Source organism: Arachis hypogaea, chromosome 12 (assembly GCF_003086295.3).
Source record: "Arachis hypogaea cultivar Tifrunner chromosome 12, arahy.Tifrunner.gnm2.J5K5, whole genome shotgun sequence".
In the NCBI taxonomy this organism is placed as follows: domain Eukaryota; kingdom Viridiplantae; phylum Streptophyta; class Magnoliopsida; order Fabales; family Fabaceae; genus Arachis; species Arachis hypogaea.
Window position 1 is genome coordinate 111,399,853 of NC_092047.1, and position 19,312 is coordinate 111,419,164.

General features: G+C 36.1%; 1 protein-coding gene across 2 annotated transcripts; it reads right to left on the bottom strand.

The window, feature by feature from the left end:
• Nucleotides 1-575: 575 nt before the first annotated feature.
• On the bottom strand, nucleotides 576-4,349 carry LOC112728278 (putative disease resistance RPP13-like protein 1). Of its 2 annotated transcripts, none has more exons than XM_029290848.2 (2): nucleotides 1,510-4,349; nucleotides 576-839 (listed from the first exon to the last, which is right to left on the bottom strand). In XM_029290848.2, the coding sequence occupies exon 1, from the start codon at nucleotides 4,059-4,061 to the stop codon at nucleotides 1,548-1,550; it is 2,514 nt and encodes an 837-aa protein (XP_029146681.1). In that variant the 5' UTR covers nucleotides 4,062-4,349; the 3' UTR covers nucleotides 576-839; nucleotides 1,510-1,547. The 2 variants fall into 2 exon arrangements, with proteins under 2 accessions (XP_029146681.1, XP_025634134.1); XM_025778349.3 differs by having other exon boundaries at nucleotides 576-868.
• Between the last annotated feature and the right edge of the window lie 14,963 nt (nucleotides 4,350-19,312).

Sequence of the window (19,312 nt, forward strand, 5' to 3'; positions counted from 1 at the left end):
GTTTGTAATTTTTTTATATCTATATAAAATATAAACTACTACAAGATGTAATAGTTTTTAAGGTGAACATAATCACTACAAGCATCCACGTTTTACGTGAAAAAACAAACTATACAGAATCCATTAGAAAGTTCTATTTCAATAACAATTATCTATGGAATGAAATGAATAAAAATTTAAGATTTTTATTATTATTCAATTAAATTTATACATTTTTTACTACAATGGATTATAATTGCAATCTTCTTTTATATTTATAGAACAGAAAAATTAAATTCTTTCCTTAAACACTCTCAAAAGATAATAAAAATAATTTATAATATTTTAAAAAATAATTTTAAATATATTTTTTATACATATTTATTGTTACTTCTAGAATAAAAATAAAATTTTTAAATTTTACCACAATTATTTGGATAAATTAAATTTTAAAATTTTAAAATAACATATTTTCAAAGACAATTTTCAACTAATATATTTAATACATAATACTTTATGTGCACGTAGGATAAGAATTTTATTTTACTGTATGATTACTTATTACTAATGTAAAATTTTATTACACAATACACCAATTTCACTTAAACAGAAAAGGCCACAAAATCGTATTCCAAATCATGTATTGTACATTTGTACAAGTTCTGAGGAGCCATAACTTATTATTACACCATAAAATCTGAACTCAAATATTTGCTAAACTGAAATTAAAAACTAAAGGAGACAATTTATTTGAGAAATTCGACTTTTGGCACCAGAGACCTGCCATCTTCAACTTCTTAAGTACCCTTTGGATACAGAGCAGAAATGTTTACCACACACAGCTCTGCAATATTTGGAGACTGCACAGTAGTGGAACATTAAAATGGACCTTCATCCACAGGTGAGACGAAAACAAAAAAAAAAAATATTCAGCAATAAAGTCATAAAGATGATCTCTTAAACTAGTAGGAGATAATATATACAAAATTAATAACTCATATACGACACAAACTACAGATATGAAAGCACGTATTAAGAACCACTTTTCTAACAAAAACTGAAAAACTAAACAAAATGAACCAAATCACTAAAAGTAACTAGTTTTGACATTAACTACATGAATGTTCATTCAAAAGAACGGATATATTATTGGACGACTATCAAAATTAAACTCCTAAAAACATGCCCTACAATAAAAGTACGTGTATATATATATATATATTGAACAAGTAACTTCAATAATATTACAATATTAGTGCTGATTCTATCTACCGTTGACTGAAACACATAAAACAGAAGATTGCTTCAAAAACATTATAAACTGAATGCTGAAATTTATGGCCTATCATTAACTAGTGCACATTAAACTGCCGCCCATAACCTTGAGTTGTAAAATAATCATAACTGAAGCTATGAAATCACAGTTGCATGGTATGCAGAGTCCAGATATTTGACAAAGAAATATAGCTACGTAACAAAAAATATTAGCTCTAACAATGTTTACTATAGGACAGTTGAAGAATAGCTTACATTAATCTGCTTTGTTTCTTGAGATCCATATTCTTCATCTATTCTTGCTTCTCTGTGTTTCCTGGTAGCAAAGGACATTCTCTAATAACAGGTTTCAGATTTTCCTTCTTCTTTATGTAGTCAGGAAGTGCTCTTAACTCTTTACAGTTTAGAACTGACAAAGAAGACAATAGAGGCATAACCTTCTCATCATCTCCACCATTACCATTGATTCCATTCCACTCTTCCCAGTAACCCAACTTTACGAAGTGAAGCTTTTGCAATCTGGGAAATGCAATCATAGACGAGGAACCTTCATTGCCAGCATCCTCATGATTTAGTCCTATTCCCAGAAATTCAAAACCTACCATCTTCACATTCGGCATATTCTTGATCTCGAGTGATTCAAGGCATGGCAGTTTCCCAAGAGGGGGCAAAACATTGCATTCACTACAGTTAATAAGCACTAGATGTTTTAGTTCATTCAATTCAATCATCCAGTTGGGGAATGATCTACCTCCGTAGTAAAATACTCCAAGGAATTGCAGTTGAGGAGGTGCTTCTAAATTATCCAGTAGGATTTGATCCTTGTCCTTCGATCCTGCGTTAGAAAACCACAATTCCAAGCCAAGCAAATCTTTCTTGTTCTTTAGACCTGCTCTTGTAGCTTCAGAAATTTCACTTTCACCACTCAATCCATCTATGGTAATACACCCTTGGATATTGTTTAGATTTTCCAAATCTCCAAGGCTGCATTCTTTGCTGCTAGCACTGCCGCTGGTCCCGAAGAACCGATTTAAGGTTCTCAGCAAGGTTAAGCTTGCAATCCCTTTTGGTAGGTAGCTAAGGCTTGTTGTCCAGAGAATCTCAAGATGTCTCAACTTGATTAATTTTCCTATACTTTTTGGTAGTTTTCGAAGACTATCACATCCATTGAGATTCAAAGTTTGCAAATTAAGCAAATTACATATTGATTGAGGCAGCTTCTTCAACTCATGATTGAAAGATAAATTAAGGTACCTTAGATGAAGCAATGCAGCTGCCTTCAATGGAAGTTCTTTTATTGAACAAGATCTCATATCTAACGCTCTGAGCCTCTTCATACGGAAAAGTAGGCTGGAAAGATTGGATGGATCTATGTTGGAAGAATCAGACAAAATGATAAGAGTGCGTAGTTTCTCTGCATTGGCAATTGACTCCGGTAAAGTTTGATCTACAAGACTCAGGGTACAATGACGTCGAAGACGGGGCTCCGTTTCAACACGTTTTTCTGTGGGAACTTCCTTCTCCACTCCACCCTCAAGAAACATTATGTGGCATTCACTCTCTGCAAGAGTTTGGACAAAGTCACTGACTCCACCGTCCAATTTGCACTTGAAGCTGCCATCGTCATCCTGTTCAAACTCACTGAACACAGAATGATGTCGCAATTGTTGAACATATTCCCTGCCTTCTTTTTCCATTTTGTCTTCTTCATCAGATGAAATATGACCCTGCGCCATCCAGAGTTTGATAAGTTTGTCCACATCTATGGAGTGATTCTTAGGGAAGATGGAACAATACAACAAGCATTGTCTCAGAGCAGGAGGCATTATAGAATAGATCGGCATCCATTCCATTGTATAGGCACCAAGTTCCATCTCCTCATTCTCGTTTCCAATGTCTTCGCCACCTTGTGCAAAATGTTTGAAAAGTGACAAAGAATCTTCATCTGAGAGAGGACTCAAAGACACGATGTTGGTTGGTGCGGATTCTGCTGCTTCTGCCACTTTCTTCGACCGTGTGGTTATCAATATTCTACTTCCTTTGGCACAGTGACTGAACAATCTCTTTAGGTGCAACCATTCGTTTCGATCGACACTCCAGACGTCGTCCAGAACAAAAAGGCATCTCAATTGGGTAGTGATTCGACGAATTTCAAGTTCTAATACTTCCATTTCATCGATGAGCACTTCATTACCAAAAAAATGTATAATATCCGCAGCAATTCGTTTCACATTGAATTGTTGATCGACAGATATCCATACCGCGACACGATAGCGAGTTCTCACTTCGTTGAACACAAATTTAGCCAAAGTAGTTTTTCCTATTCCTCCCATTCCAACAATGGATATGCATTGAATACCATCTCCTTCGTCATCTTCCACGTTGATTAATTTAGAAATTAAAGTTCTAGTAGTTTCGCTATCAAAAGTTGGGGATGGAATAGTACGTACTAGACTCGTGGTCGGTACGAGTAACTCTGAGCTTCGACGAAGCCTCAACTGGCCAAATTGTTGAATTAAAGCATCAAATTCATGAATGATGTTTTTCATCTTGCGGCGTGTAAGGTGGAGGCCTAGAAACCGAACTTTCTTTGCTTGCTGAATTTGTAGTTCTTCGGATACATCCAACATGTCGTAGCATAGATCTTTCATTCCTTGAAACCACTTCTTCACAGCTGGATTATCCAAGTGTCGTGTCTCTGCATCCTCTATGAAATCCAGGATCGACCACGTTCTCCTATCCACCACCACCATGTTCTCCAAAAGCTTTGCCCCCGCCATGATCACTGTATCCCCGTTGTTCGCCATAGCACAACACAGACCCGAAACTCCTAGCTAAGTCTCTGAGTCTTTTGGATCAAATGGCACACGAAAGCGTCGAGATGATGGAATCTTTGACCTTGCAGGATGTGCATGTTTCCGGTGGCATGTTCTACTGGAAGAGTGAGAGAAGGAGAGGATGATAGAGGAGGGCGTGGCGGCGGTAAAGGTATCGGTGATGGAGGAAGAGGACAGTGGTACAAGAAGACTAGAAGAGCAAAGACTAAAGAGTAAAGAGACGGGTTAGAATTAGAACATTATTGATAATGATAATTTAAAAACATATTAGGAATAAAAATATTATAAATATATTTTTTTTACTACAAGATACGAAAATTCGAACTCGTAATCTTTTAAATAAGTAAGAAAACGATACTATTTAAGTTATAATTTATTAATAAAAATATTATAAATATATATTATAAATAATTTAAACAATTTATATATTTATATATAAATATAAATATATTAATAATTAATTTTTAAAGTTAATTTTAATATATAAATAATATTTTTTATTTTTATAAATTAATAATTAAAAATAATTAAATAATAGTTTAATCAAATTATTTAATTATTTTTAACTATGACTTTCATAATTATATATTTAAACTTGAATTTTTACCTTTTAATAAATACACAGTAGACATATGTTAATGTTACTGTCTTAAGCGGATAGGTAACCTAAACCGACACCTTGGTAATTTTGTGCAGCTAACATTTAAAAAAGGAGCGGCATATTCTATTGGAAAAGTCTATGGTATATATGGTCATATGGACCACACGTATTGACATGTCGCGTGTTATTATTGGCATGGCAGCAGTTGCAGGATTGCACTTGCAGCGATAAAAGTGCGGGTCCCTCAGTTGAAGAGAATAATTAAACAAAAATATATTAATGACATTAAATCTTTATTATTAAATAGAGATCTATTACACATACAAATTTTTTGGTATATAAATTTATACAAGTTGGTCCAAATCTAACAAAAATGACCTTCAGTTTAGATTGCGTGTAAACATGTGCTTCCTAACTCTTAAATAACGCAAACGATTCTTTTCTCTCAATCAAAACCACAATGCTCAAAATTTAAATATGGATCAAAATCTCTGAAAATCGTCGCGAAAAGTGAAATAAGAAGATGAAGAGGAGGAAGAGGAAGAGTTTTGAATTATGCAAAACTTATCAACACACATACATCGAAAATTTTAAACAATACACTCAAATATCTTCGTGTTATACTCAAATTTACTGCAAATACAGAAAAATATTTCCTCTAATGCTGTATTTTTTTCTTCTTTTTTTCTTTATTTCTTTCTTACTTTTAGTTGAATGAATGTGAGTTCATCATCTTCTAAGTAATTTTGCAGCATTATGTATTTTTTCTTCTTCTTTATTTGATTTTTTTTTGTTTTTATTCTTATTAAGAGAATAAAACAAGAAGAAATTTGAGAAGGTAAAACAAAAATAAAAAGATGAATAAGAAAACAAGAAGGAAAAAAAGTGATGATGATGAAAAAAAAGAAGTAGCAGAAGATGAGGAGGAGAAAGAGAAAGAGTTTTGAATTATGTAGAACTTATCAGTATACATACATCGAAAGTTCTTAAACAATACATTCAAATATCTTCGTATTACATCTAAATTTGCTACAAATACAGAAAAAAGTTTCCTCTAATATTGCATTTTTTTTCTTATTTCTTTCTTTCTTTTAGTTGAATGAATGTAAGTTCATCTTCTTCTAAGTAAATTTGTACCATTATGCGTTTCTTCTTCTTCTTTGTTTGATTTTTTTTTTGTTTTTATTCTTGTTAAGAGAGTAAAACAAGAAGAAATTTGAGAAGATAAAACAAGAAAAAAATATGAATTAGAAAAAAAAAAGATGATGATGATGAAAAAGAAGAAGAAGAAGCAGCAGAAGATGAGGAGGAGGAAAAATAAGAGTTTTGAATTATTCAGAACTTATCAGCACATATACACCGAAAATTCTTAAACAATACACTCAAATATCTTCATGTTATACCGAAATTTGCTGCAAATACAGAAAAATATTTTCTTTAATACAGAACTTTTACATTATATTCAATTCAAACCATCAACGATGAACAACAATTTTCATAAACAAAAACAACATTATTCACCTATAGAATCATAAACTACTAACGAAAACATTAACTAGAATCGAACCACACCCCAGCCACTTGATTGGATTCAAAATAATAATCAATTTTGTTCTGGTTCAATTGACAATCTGAACTTGAATGATTCATTATCTTTAACAATGAGATAACTGTTCAAAACTGATTTTAGAGCTTGATTTCAAAAACGTAGAGAACGAACGAAGAGAAATGCAGAGATGAAAGAGAACGTAGATCGAAAACGTTGAGAAAATTTGAAAGTAGAAACAAAATCCTTTCAAAAAAGGCAGTTATATATTCGCGTGTTGATTGAAAAGTTAGTTAGATTAAGAAACGCATGAAGCGAATTCCTTGACAAATCATAAGTGATTGAATTTCAATTCCTTGGTAATTCAGTCTCTCTTAACTTGATCAATTGCCAATTCCTTGATCTAATTACTCATAAGAAGATATGAAGCATATTCTCTTATTTAGAACCACACAATTTCATGAATCTAGATTTTGGTTGATTAAATGTCACATATCAAATCCAAATCTAGAATTCATAAGAATTGGGAGAAAGATCTTCAAGCTAAGATCCTATGATTCCTTTTCCAAGTTCTCATAGAATTCAAGTTAGATTCAAGTTCTTTTCCAAGATATTTGAATATTTGAAATGAAGAATGAAGGTTCTTTCTAAAGAAGCAATTAAAAGATGAATTGAAGATGAAGAATAAATCACATTTGATCCATTGAATATAATAGAGCTCCTTTCCCGAATGAAAGCGAAGTTAGCTACTCATAGATTACAGAAGAAGAATGAAAAAGAAAAATGGAAGAAGTGAAAAGAAGTCCCCATTACAAGTGTTTCCTGGGAGTTTATATACTACCCAAACACTCAAATGCAAACTCAAATTCAAATCAAATTATATCAAAATTACATTTCTAGATCACTAATCACGCTCTTGTTTGCAATTGGGTCTTTGACTTCAAGAATCATGGGTCCATCTTTGTCAACTGGGATGATGTTGAGTGGCGTGCCATGCAAATGCCACTTTGGTGGCACGCCCATGGTGAAGAATAATTGAATGTCCTCTGTACTGATGGCCCAGTGTGCCACTTCCATAGCCACACGCCCATTCGCACGCCCAACTAGAGAAGATTATGGCACGAAGGCGTGTGATTGTAGCCACGTTACTCCACAAGCCATAGTGCATGCTATAATGAAGCAGGTTGCCTTCTGGGAAGTTGGCCCAGCGTACCACTTCCCAGACACGCCATCTCCCATGCCACATTGAGGTAGATTGAGGCTCGAAGGCATGTGGTTCTGGCCACGCCAGCCACACGCCAGTGACACACCAAGATTGAGGAGGATTGTGGATTTGAGGGTGTGTGGTTCTGGGCACGCTAGACACACGCCATTTGCACACCAATGATGAAGAGGATTGTGGCTTGAGGGCGTGTGGTTAGAGGCATGCCAGCCATATACCAATTACACGCCAATGATGAAGCAAATTTGTTCTCTGGGAAGTTAGCCCAGCATGCCACTTCCCAGACACGCCAGTCATACACTAGGTTGGGGATGATTGTGGGCTCGAAGGCATGTGCCTCTTGACACGCCAGCCACACGCCAGTTTGAGAAGTCTTTGGACACCTTCTAGGAAGTTGGCCCAGCGTGCCACTTCCCAGGCACGCCCATGACATGCCAAGGTTGGTGGATAAAAAGGCTCGAAGGTGTGTAGTTTTGGACACGCCAACAACACTTTCTTTGCATGCCACACCACACACACTTGCTTCCCACTTGTGTCACGATCCAAAATGAGTCATGATCAGCGCTCAGAAAAATAATCCTGTAGCAGACCTAACATACTCAAATATAAGTTGAATAAGCAAGTTACAAATATTTCACTAGTTCTAAAATAAATAGTTATATATTTTTAACAAAAATTTTTAAAAATAACTAAGAATGGTTGGATCCTGTCTGTGACATATGGAGCATATACTTCTAGAAATTCAACAAAGAATAGGTACTCATTGCAAACTGTTACTCTTGAATAGAAAGTCTGACATAGTCAAATATTTGTTCCTGAAAAATATTTTAGAAAAACGGGGTGAGTTTTAAAACTCAGTGACTAGACAATACATCTATAGTCGACATGAGACTATACAAACATTATCATCAAAGTAATTTTTAATTAGAAAATGATAGTTGATAATAATAAGTGAATCAATAAGGGAGTTCTCATACAGAAATCAAATCAAAAGTCCACACTTGGGCGGCTCCACCTCCATGGGTAGCCCTTTTCTCTAGTATGTCTGTACGGAATAACAGATCCAATGTGTGGCCTACACCCCCTGCTAGCTAAGGTCTGAGCCAGATGCATCTAGGTTAACGTCATAACCGCCGTTAACTACGGTTTTCTAATACGAGCCTCCCAAAACCAATTCAAAATATATAATTTCAAATACAACAAATCTTTGATCTTTCAAATATATAAGGTATCGAATCAAATCAAATCAGATAATACTTTCTCATCCAAATCATATTCAATCATATTTTCTCAATCTTAAGGCATTTCAAACATATTTCACAATTCCAAAATAAGTGAGTACCAACAAAATTTTAATGCTTCAAGAATACATATTTGAGTAAAATCAAATGCATTAAAATAATATAAAACTTCTTCAAACATACATATAGTCTCATAAAAATATATAGTCTCATGTGCATATTAAAATGAACTTAACAAAGATAAATATTTAGTTCTAATAAATCAATTAGTAAAACCAATTTAAAATATTTTGATAATAATCTTTGTAAGTATAACTAAGTTCAAAGCACCATATATCAAAATAATTATAGACGTAAAGCCAAACAATTATAAATGTAAAACCTACTCACAATGTGGTACCAAGGGACCGAAAATACCGAACCCGGAGTGCCAAATTCAAGGTGAGAAGGATTGAAGTAGAATAAAATGAATGAGCACAAAATTTGGACCAGAGTAGCGACAAGATGGAGCTGGCGATAGTTATGGGAATCTGAAACAGGCAAAACTAAAATCAAATTAAAACAAGGACAAGACAGATTAAATGGTGGCATAATAGGACATGAAAGCTAGAGCAGAATCAAGGAAAAAGACTGGACCGGGATAATGACAGGAATGGTTCAGCTCTAGCAGCACCAACAACTCCGGCGGCAAGGACAATTGCTTGGTTCAGGTACATCCGAACGGCGACAGGAACAGCGCAGCAGCGGACGGTCCCTCCTCCTTGGCGTTTCTCTCTCAGCAGGAACTCCTCTCTCTTTGAAGCTCCAAATCTGCAACTCGACAATGACGGCGAGGCTGGCTTCAACGGCGGCGGCTAGGCGTTTCTTGGTGGCAGAGGCACGGTGGTCATGGTAGCAGCAGCAGCGGAGTTCCAACGGCGGCGGAACCTCCCTGTGATCCCTTCTCTCCCCACGCACATTCTGTTTCTCTCCTGACGACGGCGACAGATCTGGCGGCGTGAAACAGAGGCATGAACGGCGACGATGGTGGCTGGGCTTGTCGGCGATGACCTTTCCCACAGCAGCTTTGGGTAGAACGGTGCGTCTTCCCTCTGTTCGTGAACCTCCATGGATGGCAACGATGAAGACCTCGATGGTGACAACGGCGACGCGGGCTCCATAGGATGGTGACGCCTCCTTCGCCTCGCGCGGCTCTCTCTCCCTCGATTCTGGCCTTCCTCGCAACGACACGACGGCGGCGACGGTGGCAGTGACGCCCACCGGCGCCACCTCCCTTCCTTCCTATTCTCTTCCCTCTTTGGTTCTCCCCTATTCTCTTTTCCCTTTCTGTTCTTTTGTTCTACTGTTGGGTAAGGGGTAAGGGCGGCTAGGGTTTTGGTGAGTGTGTGTGAGGGAGTGTGTTGTGTCAAAATTAGGGTTAGGGTTTTGGTTTGGAAGAAAGAGAAATAAGGGTATTTTAGGAATTTTATAACTTGCTTCACACGCTATGCCACACTTTCCTTGCTTGTTCTCTTTGTGCTGAATTAGTGTCTCACTTCCTTGCAAAACATAAGGCCAAAGTACTCAAAGTAGTGTTCTTAATAGATTTATAAATTCTTCAATATCAAGCAATATAAATAAAGAATTATTCATTTCTCATAATAATTAACTAAGAAAATTAAGGTAATGATGCTATGCATCAGGTATGATCATCTACAATTACTTGAGGTTCAGAAACTATAATGGGAGGTGGGAGCAGTGTTGCGAGCAGTTCGATTCGGTCCCCTTCTAATGGGTATTGGTCGAGGACAGTTAACCATGGGAGGACATCGCAGGTGCCAGAATGGTATGGTTATGGCTGTTGTCTAGTTTTGGCGATGGTTTGGGACGGATTCGAATCCAAATAAATTATTTTTTAGTTGTCCCAACTATAATGTGAGTTAATTTGTTAGAGTGTTAGTTCTTTTTTATTTCTGTAGCATTTATAATTTTTTGTTTGTTTATTTCAGACCAATGAAAAGAGGTGGTGTGGGTTATTTGTATGGGTAGACACTAGACAAGATGAAGCAGTTGAAAAATCATAGCCTGTTTGTCAAACTGATGAACTGGCGCTGAACTTTGCCTGGAGAATAGAAAAGTTGGAAAATGATGTTAGAAGTCAAAAAATGATTCTTCATTTATTAGTGTTGGTTCTGCTTGTAATGATAGTGTTCTTTATAGTAATGTTATGTGAAATTTGAATGTACTATGTGATTATATATGTAATAAATGATATTTGTGAATGAAAAAATCTAAAGTTATTACAATATTCTGTACAAGAGTATATGAAATGTATGCAAAGTGTATGTCCTATAATAGTGTCAGATTCATGAATGTTTAGGATTTAAGCAATTAGGGTCCGTTTGGATAGGTTCATAAGTGATTTTTTTAACTTTTAACTTATGAAAATATGTGGTATTAATGCCTGGTACAATTTTCAAAGTAAAATTGTAACTTTCTAAAAAGCTATTTTGGTGCTTAAGGAGAAGTTTAAAAAAAGACTTCTCTCATAATAAAAAGCTTTTTATCACTTTTCTCTTAAAATAAGTACTTTTAGAACTAAAAAACCAAACACAAAATAACTTATTTATAAGCTACTTTTAATATAAACATTTATTGTTTAAGCTATTTCTTCAAAAATAACTTAATTAAGTTGTTTACCCAAACTGGACCTTAGTGTAAAGTTGAAAACAATAAATAACCGTAAGGAGTCATATTTATATAATTACGAAGGTTCAAATTACCAAACATAATGTAAAAAGAGAGCAATGATCTATTGTTTTCACACATTTATATGGCTATACCAAAATAACAAATTTTCAAATTGCACATCTTAAATCAAACAATGCCTATTTTTTTTTCACAAAAAATAAAATCCTATATACATTGATTCAAAGTCTTTAATTCTTATTTTAAAACCTTGAAGCCTGGAGTAGGAACAAACTTTATAAAATTGACAAGCCTAATTGTTGTTCCTGAACTAGCATTCTGCATTGAATTCAATGGGACAGAGGTTGGTAGTGGAAAAGATCTTCTTCTTGGAGGTAACTTTCGTGGCCTTGATGGTGCAGTAACCTACAAGACAATAAAGGTCTTTATAAGTGAATGAGCACTTACAATAATATCATCAACCCAAATATTTACTCATTTGCTATAAATCATCTGGCTTAGAGCTAGTAGACTGTGATAGATCAATCTCCACATATTGGACCTCAGGAGCTGATGCAGCAATAGGTGGAGCATTATCAACATTATCAGCATTATTAATAGGTGGAACATTATCAGCATTATCAATAGGTGGAGCTTTACTAGTCAGCATTATCAGCTGGAGCATTATCAGGGGCACCTTCATTGCCTTGCTTGGTCTTAGCAGTAGTAGCGGCAGCAACTAGGGATGTTCATGGGCTAGGTTGGGCCGTGCTTAAGTAGACTTGGACCCGGCCCTAAAAGGCCACCGGGTCTATTTTGACCCGATCCAAAAGTGACATGAAACAAACCAGGTTAAACCGGGTAGACCCGATGTAAAATTAGTATATACAAATTTGTAAATTTTACATGTTAAACTAATAAAATTTTATTTTTAAAAATTAAATTTAACAAATGTTATATCATATTTATATCAAAATAAATTATTTTAAAATAAAAAGAGTAGTGTATGACATAAAAAATATTAATTGAAGTATAATATGACATTACTAATTTTACTCTAAAATATATATTTTTATTGTAAAAGAATAAATTCCGGTCGAGCCGGTGACCCGAACTCTACTCGAAAATAATACAGGATAGTGATGAGTCCATATTTTTTGATATATTTTTACTCAATTTGGATGGATTCTAGCACATGAACTCACACTTAAGCACAAAAATAGCATACTTTTGTGTTTTGTCTCCCATTTGATCCTAAATGTGAAAACATGCAATTTTGTGCTTGAAATGAGCAATTTAATTCCACTTTTATTCTATTTGATGCCATGACATGTTCGTTGAGTGATATCAGGCCTTGGAGGCAAGAATGGATAGCCAAAAGTGGAAGAAAACATGAACAAGGGAGAAAACATGAAGAAAACAAGGAAAATCACACACAGCGAAGTGTGCGTGCGCACGCACAGGTCAACTTTCAGCCAAGTGTGCGGACGCACACATCTGTGCGTCCGCACAGGACCCAACACGTGATTTCATTAATAAAACACGTGCTTTGCGAATTCTGAGGCCTTTTGGGCCATTTTGGAAGGCTTGGATGCTGAATTGAAGTGCTATATGAAGGGGATATCAACACATATCAAGACATTAGCTTACATTAGGATTTAGATTTTATTTTTCATAGTCTTAGAGAGTAATTAGGAGTAGGAATAGGAGTAGTGTAGCATTGCTCTCTTAGGATTTCATCTTCATCTCCATTGTAGCATTTTATAGCAAGCTAAATTTTGGATTTTGATCATCTTTAATTATAAGTACTCTTTAATTCATCTTTAATTAAATTGTCTTTATTTTCATTTTCCCATGGTTCAAGTTACTTTGTTCATATTTGTAATTTTGTGTTTCTTGAAGTTTTGATCAATGAATTTTATGTTTCATGCTTCCTTTATATTTAATTGTTTATTTATGTTTGGTATTGTTGATAGTTGGTTATAGTTTGTTATTTTTCCTTGCAATTTTTCATGTTTTACTTTTATGCACACAAGGTGTTTGTGAAAATGGCAACTCTAGATTTTGAGTAGATTTTCCCACCTTGGCTTGTGGTTTGAGTTCCTAGGATACTAGAGTCATAATGTCCGACATTTAGTGGTAATTCTTGGGTAGTTAGTTGACTTGTTTCCATTGACGCTAGCTTTTTATCAACTAGTTTGGTAAGTTAGCTAGGACTTATGGATTAAGGTCAATTATGCTTGCTTGACTTACTCCTCGATGTTTGGGGTTAACTAAGTGAGATTGACTCATCATAATTATCATAGTTGTGGTTATGGCAATGATAGGATTTCTTGAATCCTCGTTCCCAAGTCAAAGCTCTTTTATGCATATCTTAGCATTTTCACTAGTTTTGATCTTGTTTCCTTTTTATTTGCATTGATGCCAATGTTGATCATTCATTAGTTCTTTGATTTATTAGTTCCTTTAATCTTTAGTTCTTTGATTGCAAAACCCCCTTTTGTCCCCTTAACAATCGAAAGAGAAACACTCTCAATTCCGTCCTAGGGAGAATGACCCGAGGTTGAAAGACTCTCGATTTATATGTTTTGAATTGAAAATACTAAACTTTGATGTTGAGAGTTAGTTGTTGATTTATCTATACTTGCAACGAAGTGATCTTATTTTGAGAAATTCTAGATCGACAGTACCTCTCTCATCAGATAGCTATTGCAAACCCAAACTCGGCAAAATATGCCTCGAATCTGGGTCGGATTTCGGTTCGGGCCGGGTCTTGAACACCTCTAGCAGTATTAGCCACCCTTTTATGCTTGCAACCTCGCCTTGTGTGTCCTTTATCATCACAAAAGCTACATGTGAATGACCTACGTTGTCTTTTCTTATGTATGTTGTCTCCACATATGGCATCAACTCTAGGGGCAGCTTTGGATTTTTTAGATCCTCCACCTTTTTCATTTGCATCTATTCTTCTCTTCATTTGGAACTTTCCTAGTTTTCTCTTAATTTTAGGTGCATGAGGTCTGTTATATTCATCAGCTTTCTTCCACAATCGTTGGCTGAGAATTGGGTTGATATGATGATTGTAGGTTTCCTTGTATGCCTCCATTGTTAGCCATTTATGGCAAAATTTCTCCGGTGGCTTGTTGACCCTTGACAAAGCAGCGCAGGCATTTACCAAATTACATATTTAGTGGCCTTTTTGTAGGTTGAAACTATGAAAACAAATATTTCAACATTTCTTGATGCTGCTGACAACAAAAATGAGGTAAAAATATTTTAATGTTTTCGCTGCTTCAAATTGTGAAAATGGAAAGCATGTTCACCAACCCTGCCAATGAAAAATGATACAACATTTTTTGCCAACATCGACTGCAAAAATGAAGGGACATTTTCGACTTCCTGGACTGCGAAAATGTGTCAGTTTAGTTATTCGATTTTTGCATGCAGTACTTGCGTAAATGGAAATAGAATGTTGCCTACAAGTACGATAAGCCATTTGCAACAAATGTCACCACATCTCATTCTCACATTTCTCACAAAATGACTATTAAACGTAAGTAATTGTTGTTGTTATTGTTGTTGTTGTTGTTGTCTGTATGTATGTAACAATTAGATATAACGATGACGGTGCATCTTTTGAATGCAATGATCCAATTATAATGCATACTTGGCGGTTGCAATCATTGATTTAGCTTAAAAGTTTTATTCTAGTGAATATGGGTTAATCATGATTCATGAATGAGGCACATAAGAAAAGTTAGGTATTGATTTCTATTTTTGACTAAAAGATGACGAGCATATTCGTGCTATGATTGATTGTCATGGAAAGATTGTAGCGCAAAAGGCCAACAAGTGATGGAGCATTATATTGAGTTTGTAGACATTGACGGTACTTCTTTATCTTCTTGTTCATGTGAATTGGATTCTGGGACGAGATCAAGGCGTAATCGAAGAACCGATATTGGTGGTTCGAGGGTTGCATCTTATGTACCAGTGAGTGTTTGGTTTTTGAAAGAGTCAAAGACGAACAAGAAATAGGTTCAAACTGGTTTTGTTAGTGATAGTGACAAGGAAATAGTGTTTGTTCTAAAAACCCAATTTTTCTACATCCATAATCATAGTTTATCCTGCTGCCACCGCCTCCTCTTCCTAGTCGTTCGCAAATTCCAAGTCATTATTCTTTATTGAACCTTGATGCCATGAAGGTTGATCTGATTTCTTTTGGTCCCTTGGGCCCTGATGACTACAATACAAACGAGAGTGTGAAGTTGCAAGTTGGGTATAGATTCTACAATGAAGAGTTTGTGCACCTAACCATCAAGCTTTGCCATCGCTTCTTCTCCCTTCCTGTCTACATGACGCAACTTTGGTGGCAAGATTTTTCAAATAAGTTTGATAAAGCTTGAGATGAGATTCTGACAATTACATGAATATGATTGTTCTGAATTTAGTACATAAATTTTCAATTCATTTTTTATTTATTATTTACTTTAATTTCAAAGTCCAGCTGCTTTATTTTTTTACACAGACGCTATGCTTTTAATATTCATATATTTTTTGTTTTGTACTTCAGCTCAATATCTAATATCTGAAATAAAAAAATCTAAAATTTACTAAAAAATAATTAAACTGATTAATAGGTTTTAAATTCAAATGATTTATATAAAATATAATAAATGAAGAATTAAAATTTGATGAATTAGCAAAGAGTGTTTAAGTGTTTAAGGATGACCCTTGTACTTACCTATTTTTAGTTTGATTTAGCATGTAAGTTTTTAGAAAGCCACCGTTTTAAAAGCCAGGTTTGATAAACTTTACCAAACCAAATGAGTCTTTTCAGCAGTGCTGCACCATAAAGACCGTCACAGATGAGCTTGGAGAGGTTCATGTTCTCACTTAAAGTGTATTTTAATTAAGAAGAGTAACATGGAGATCTTCCCAGCACACGTGCGACATGTGTGGAACGAATGGGAGCTCCGGACACTGGTTTTGATAAGCCTGACATGGCAAGTTATCCTCATCATATGTGGCTCTTGGAGGAAGCATGCCAGTGGCGGCTTCATCAGCTTCGTCGTTTGGGTAACATATCTTTCAGCAGATTGGTTAGCCACAGTCTCGCTGGGCACGCTTGCCAACGACCAGGGAGACGCAGGCAAACAAGATAGGAATCACGCGTTGCAGGCCCTTTGGGCTCCTTTCCTCCTCTTGCATCTCGGCGGCCCTGACACAATCACTGCTTATGCCTTAGAAGACAACACCTTATGGCTAAGGCATTTGCTCGGTCTACTTGTCCAAGTTTCCGTCGCCTTTTACATCTACTTAAGATCTTGGAGCAGCAGCGCTTTGACTTTTATAGCCATACCGGTGTTTGTTTCCGGGATCATAAAGTATGCAGAGCGCACTTGGGTTCTGAGGTCAGCTAGCCCGGACCAACTTGAAGATTCTCTGCTTTCCGCTCCGGCCATTCAAGCCCCCAAACTGAACATTTCTTATGGCGATCTTGAGATTGAGTATGTTGACAAAGGATACTACTTGCTTCCTGTTCTCAAGCGTCTATACGCGAATCTAAGCCTTACATACTCAGAGGGTCAACGAGCTTTCAGATCGGTGATGGGAAAGGAAGAAAAGGAGGACAACAAGGACGGCCAACAACACAGTAATTATGCTTTTAAATTGGTTGAAGTTCAATTGGGATTTTTGTATGACTTGCTTTATACAAAAGCAACTTCAATTTATTCTCTGCCTGGACTCATTCTTCGATTCATTAGTGTTCTCTCCATAGTGTCTGCACTAGCTTCATGTGTTGTCCTCGTTGACTCTCGCAACTACTCAAGCGTTGACATCTATATAACATATTGTTTATTTATCGGTGCCATTTCACTTGAGCTTTATGCACTTGTGTCGCTTGTTTTCTCTGACTGGACATTGCGTTGGCTAATCAAGAAACAGAGTTCACTGCAGAATTTCATAAGCTGGGTTTTGTATCATTTTCAGAAAAGGTGGTCAGGGAAGTTAGCTCAACACAACTTGTTGAACTTTTGCATGAAGAAGAGGGTGATAAGTTGCATTGGAAGTGATTTTCTTTTCAGAAGCTATTTTGTGCTGGAATTGTACCGGCAAAGGGCATGGAAAGATGCAGATGCTGATCTTAAACAGTTGATCTTTCAAAATCTCGTAGAAAAGCAAAAGGAATACGACAGAGAGGGATTTGATTACAACTTTCTCAAAAAATTGCTTTCTTGTAAAGGTGACAATGCTTTGCTTAAGAACAAATGCAAAGACATTGGCTGGAGCGTTGAGGTTGAATTTGACCACAGTGTACTTATTTGGCATATTGCAACTAACATATGCTATCATTCTATGCCAGACAAGTACAAGGACCACAAGCGCGAAGCCGAAGCGAGTAAAAAGATATCCAATTATATGTTGTATCTTCTACTCATGCGTCCAGTGATGCTGCCTAAATGGATTGATAGGATTACACATGTTCGAAATACCTTCCGGGAAGCCATAAGGATATTGCAGCGGAAGCATCCATCCGTGAAAGATGCTGCAAGCGCTTCAAGAGTGCTGATTCAGATGCACACACAGAGTCACCAGCCGCTTGAACAACTTAGTAAGGAAAAGAGGGGCAAGTCTTTGTTACACGAAGGATGTCGACTTGCTTCACAGATAGAAGATCTTGGATGTTCCTGGGAGATGATTTGTGAGGTGTGGATAGAGATGCTTGCTTATGCTGCAAGTCAATGTGACTGGACGGCGCACGCTCAGCAACTTCGAAGAGGAGGAGAGTTTCTCACTCATGTTTGTCTTCTCATGGCGGACCTTGGTTTAAATGAACAATTCGATATTGGGCGGAAGGGAGTTACCGTTGAAAGCCAAAATGATGGATGGGGATGCGTAAGAAGTAAATTTCTCGGTTCTTACTTCTAAGTGATGTAACAAACTCTGATGTTCTGTTTTTTAGTAACCTGTTTTTATATTCTGTCTTTGAGCAACCAATGTTTAGTTAGTTATGCAATTTGCATTAAAAGAAGAATGCCGAACTATTTATAGATTCTTTTTTAATGAAATGAGTAAAAGAAAATAGTTCATCTAGATCATGATTTTTCTTATCCCATATTCTGAACATCGTCCAATGGCATCTCATAATAATAGGTGGATGTTGTAGAACTAAAGAAACAGCTTCTTTCACCGCAGTGCAAAATTAAGCAAATTAATTTTCCTACACTTTTTAGCAGTTTCTGAAGAGTATCACATCCGTTAAGATTTGAAGTTTGCCAATTAAGCAAATTAGTTATTGCAGAAGGCAACTTCTTTAGCTCATGATTGAAAGACAGGTTAAGGTACCTTAGATGTAGCAATTCATCTGCTTTCAATGGAAGCTCTTTTATTGCGCAAGAGCTCAAATCCAACGTCCTGATCCTCTTCATACGACATAGAAGGCTGGTAAGATTTGTTGGAGCTGTGTCGGAAGACTCAGAAAAATCATTAGAGGGTGTAGTTTCTCTGCCTTGGCAATTGAATCTTGAAAAGAGGTCTGATCTTCAAGACACAGGCTACGATGACGATAAGGAGGAGGCTTTGCCACAGCACGATTTTCTACAAAATGATGGTGAAAAAGGAACATGTGGAGGACGAGGAGGATGAGGAGAAACAGAGTAATTATGCTTTTAAATTGGTTGAGGTCCGGGTTTTTTGTATGACTTGCTTTACACAAAAGCAACTACAATTTACACTCTACCGGGGCTCATTTTGCGATTCATTAGTGTTCTATCCACAGTTTCTGCTCTAGCTTCATGTGCTGTCTTCCTCAATGTTCATGCGCATGAGTACTCAGGGGTTGACATTTCTATAACATATTGTTTATTTATTGGGGCTATTTTACTTGAGCTTTATGCACTTGTGTCCCTTGTTTTCTCTGATTGGACTTTGAATTGGCTA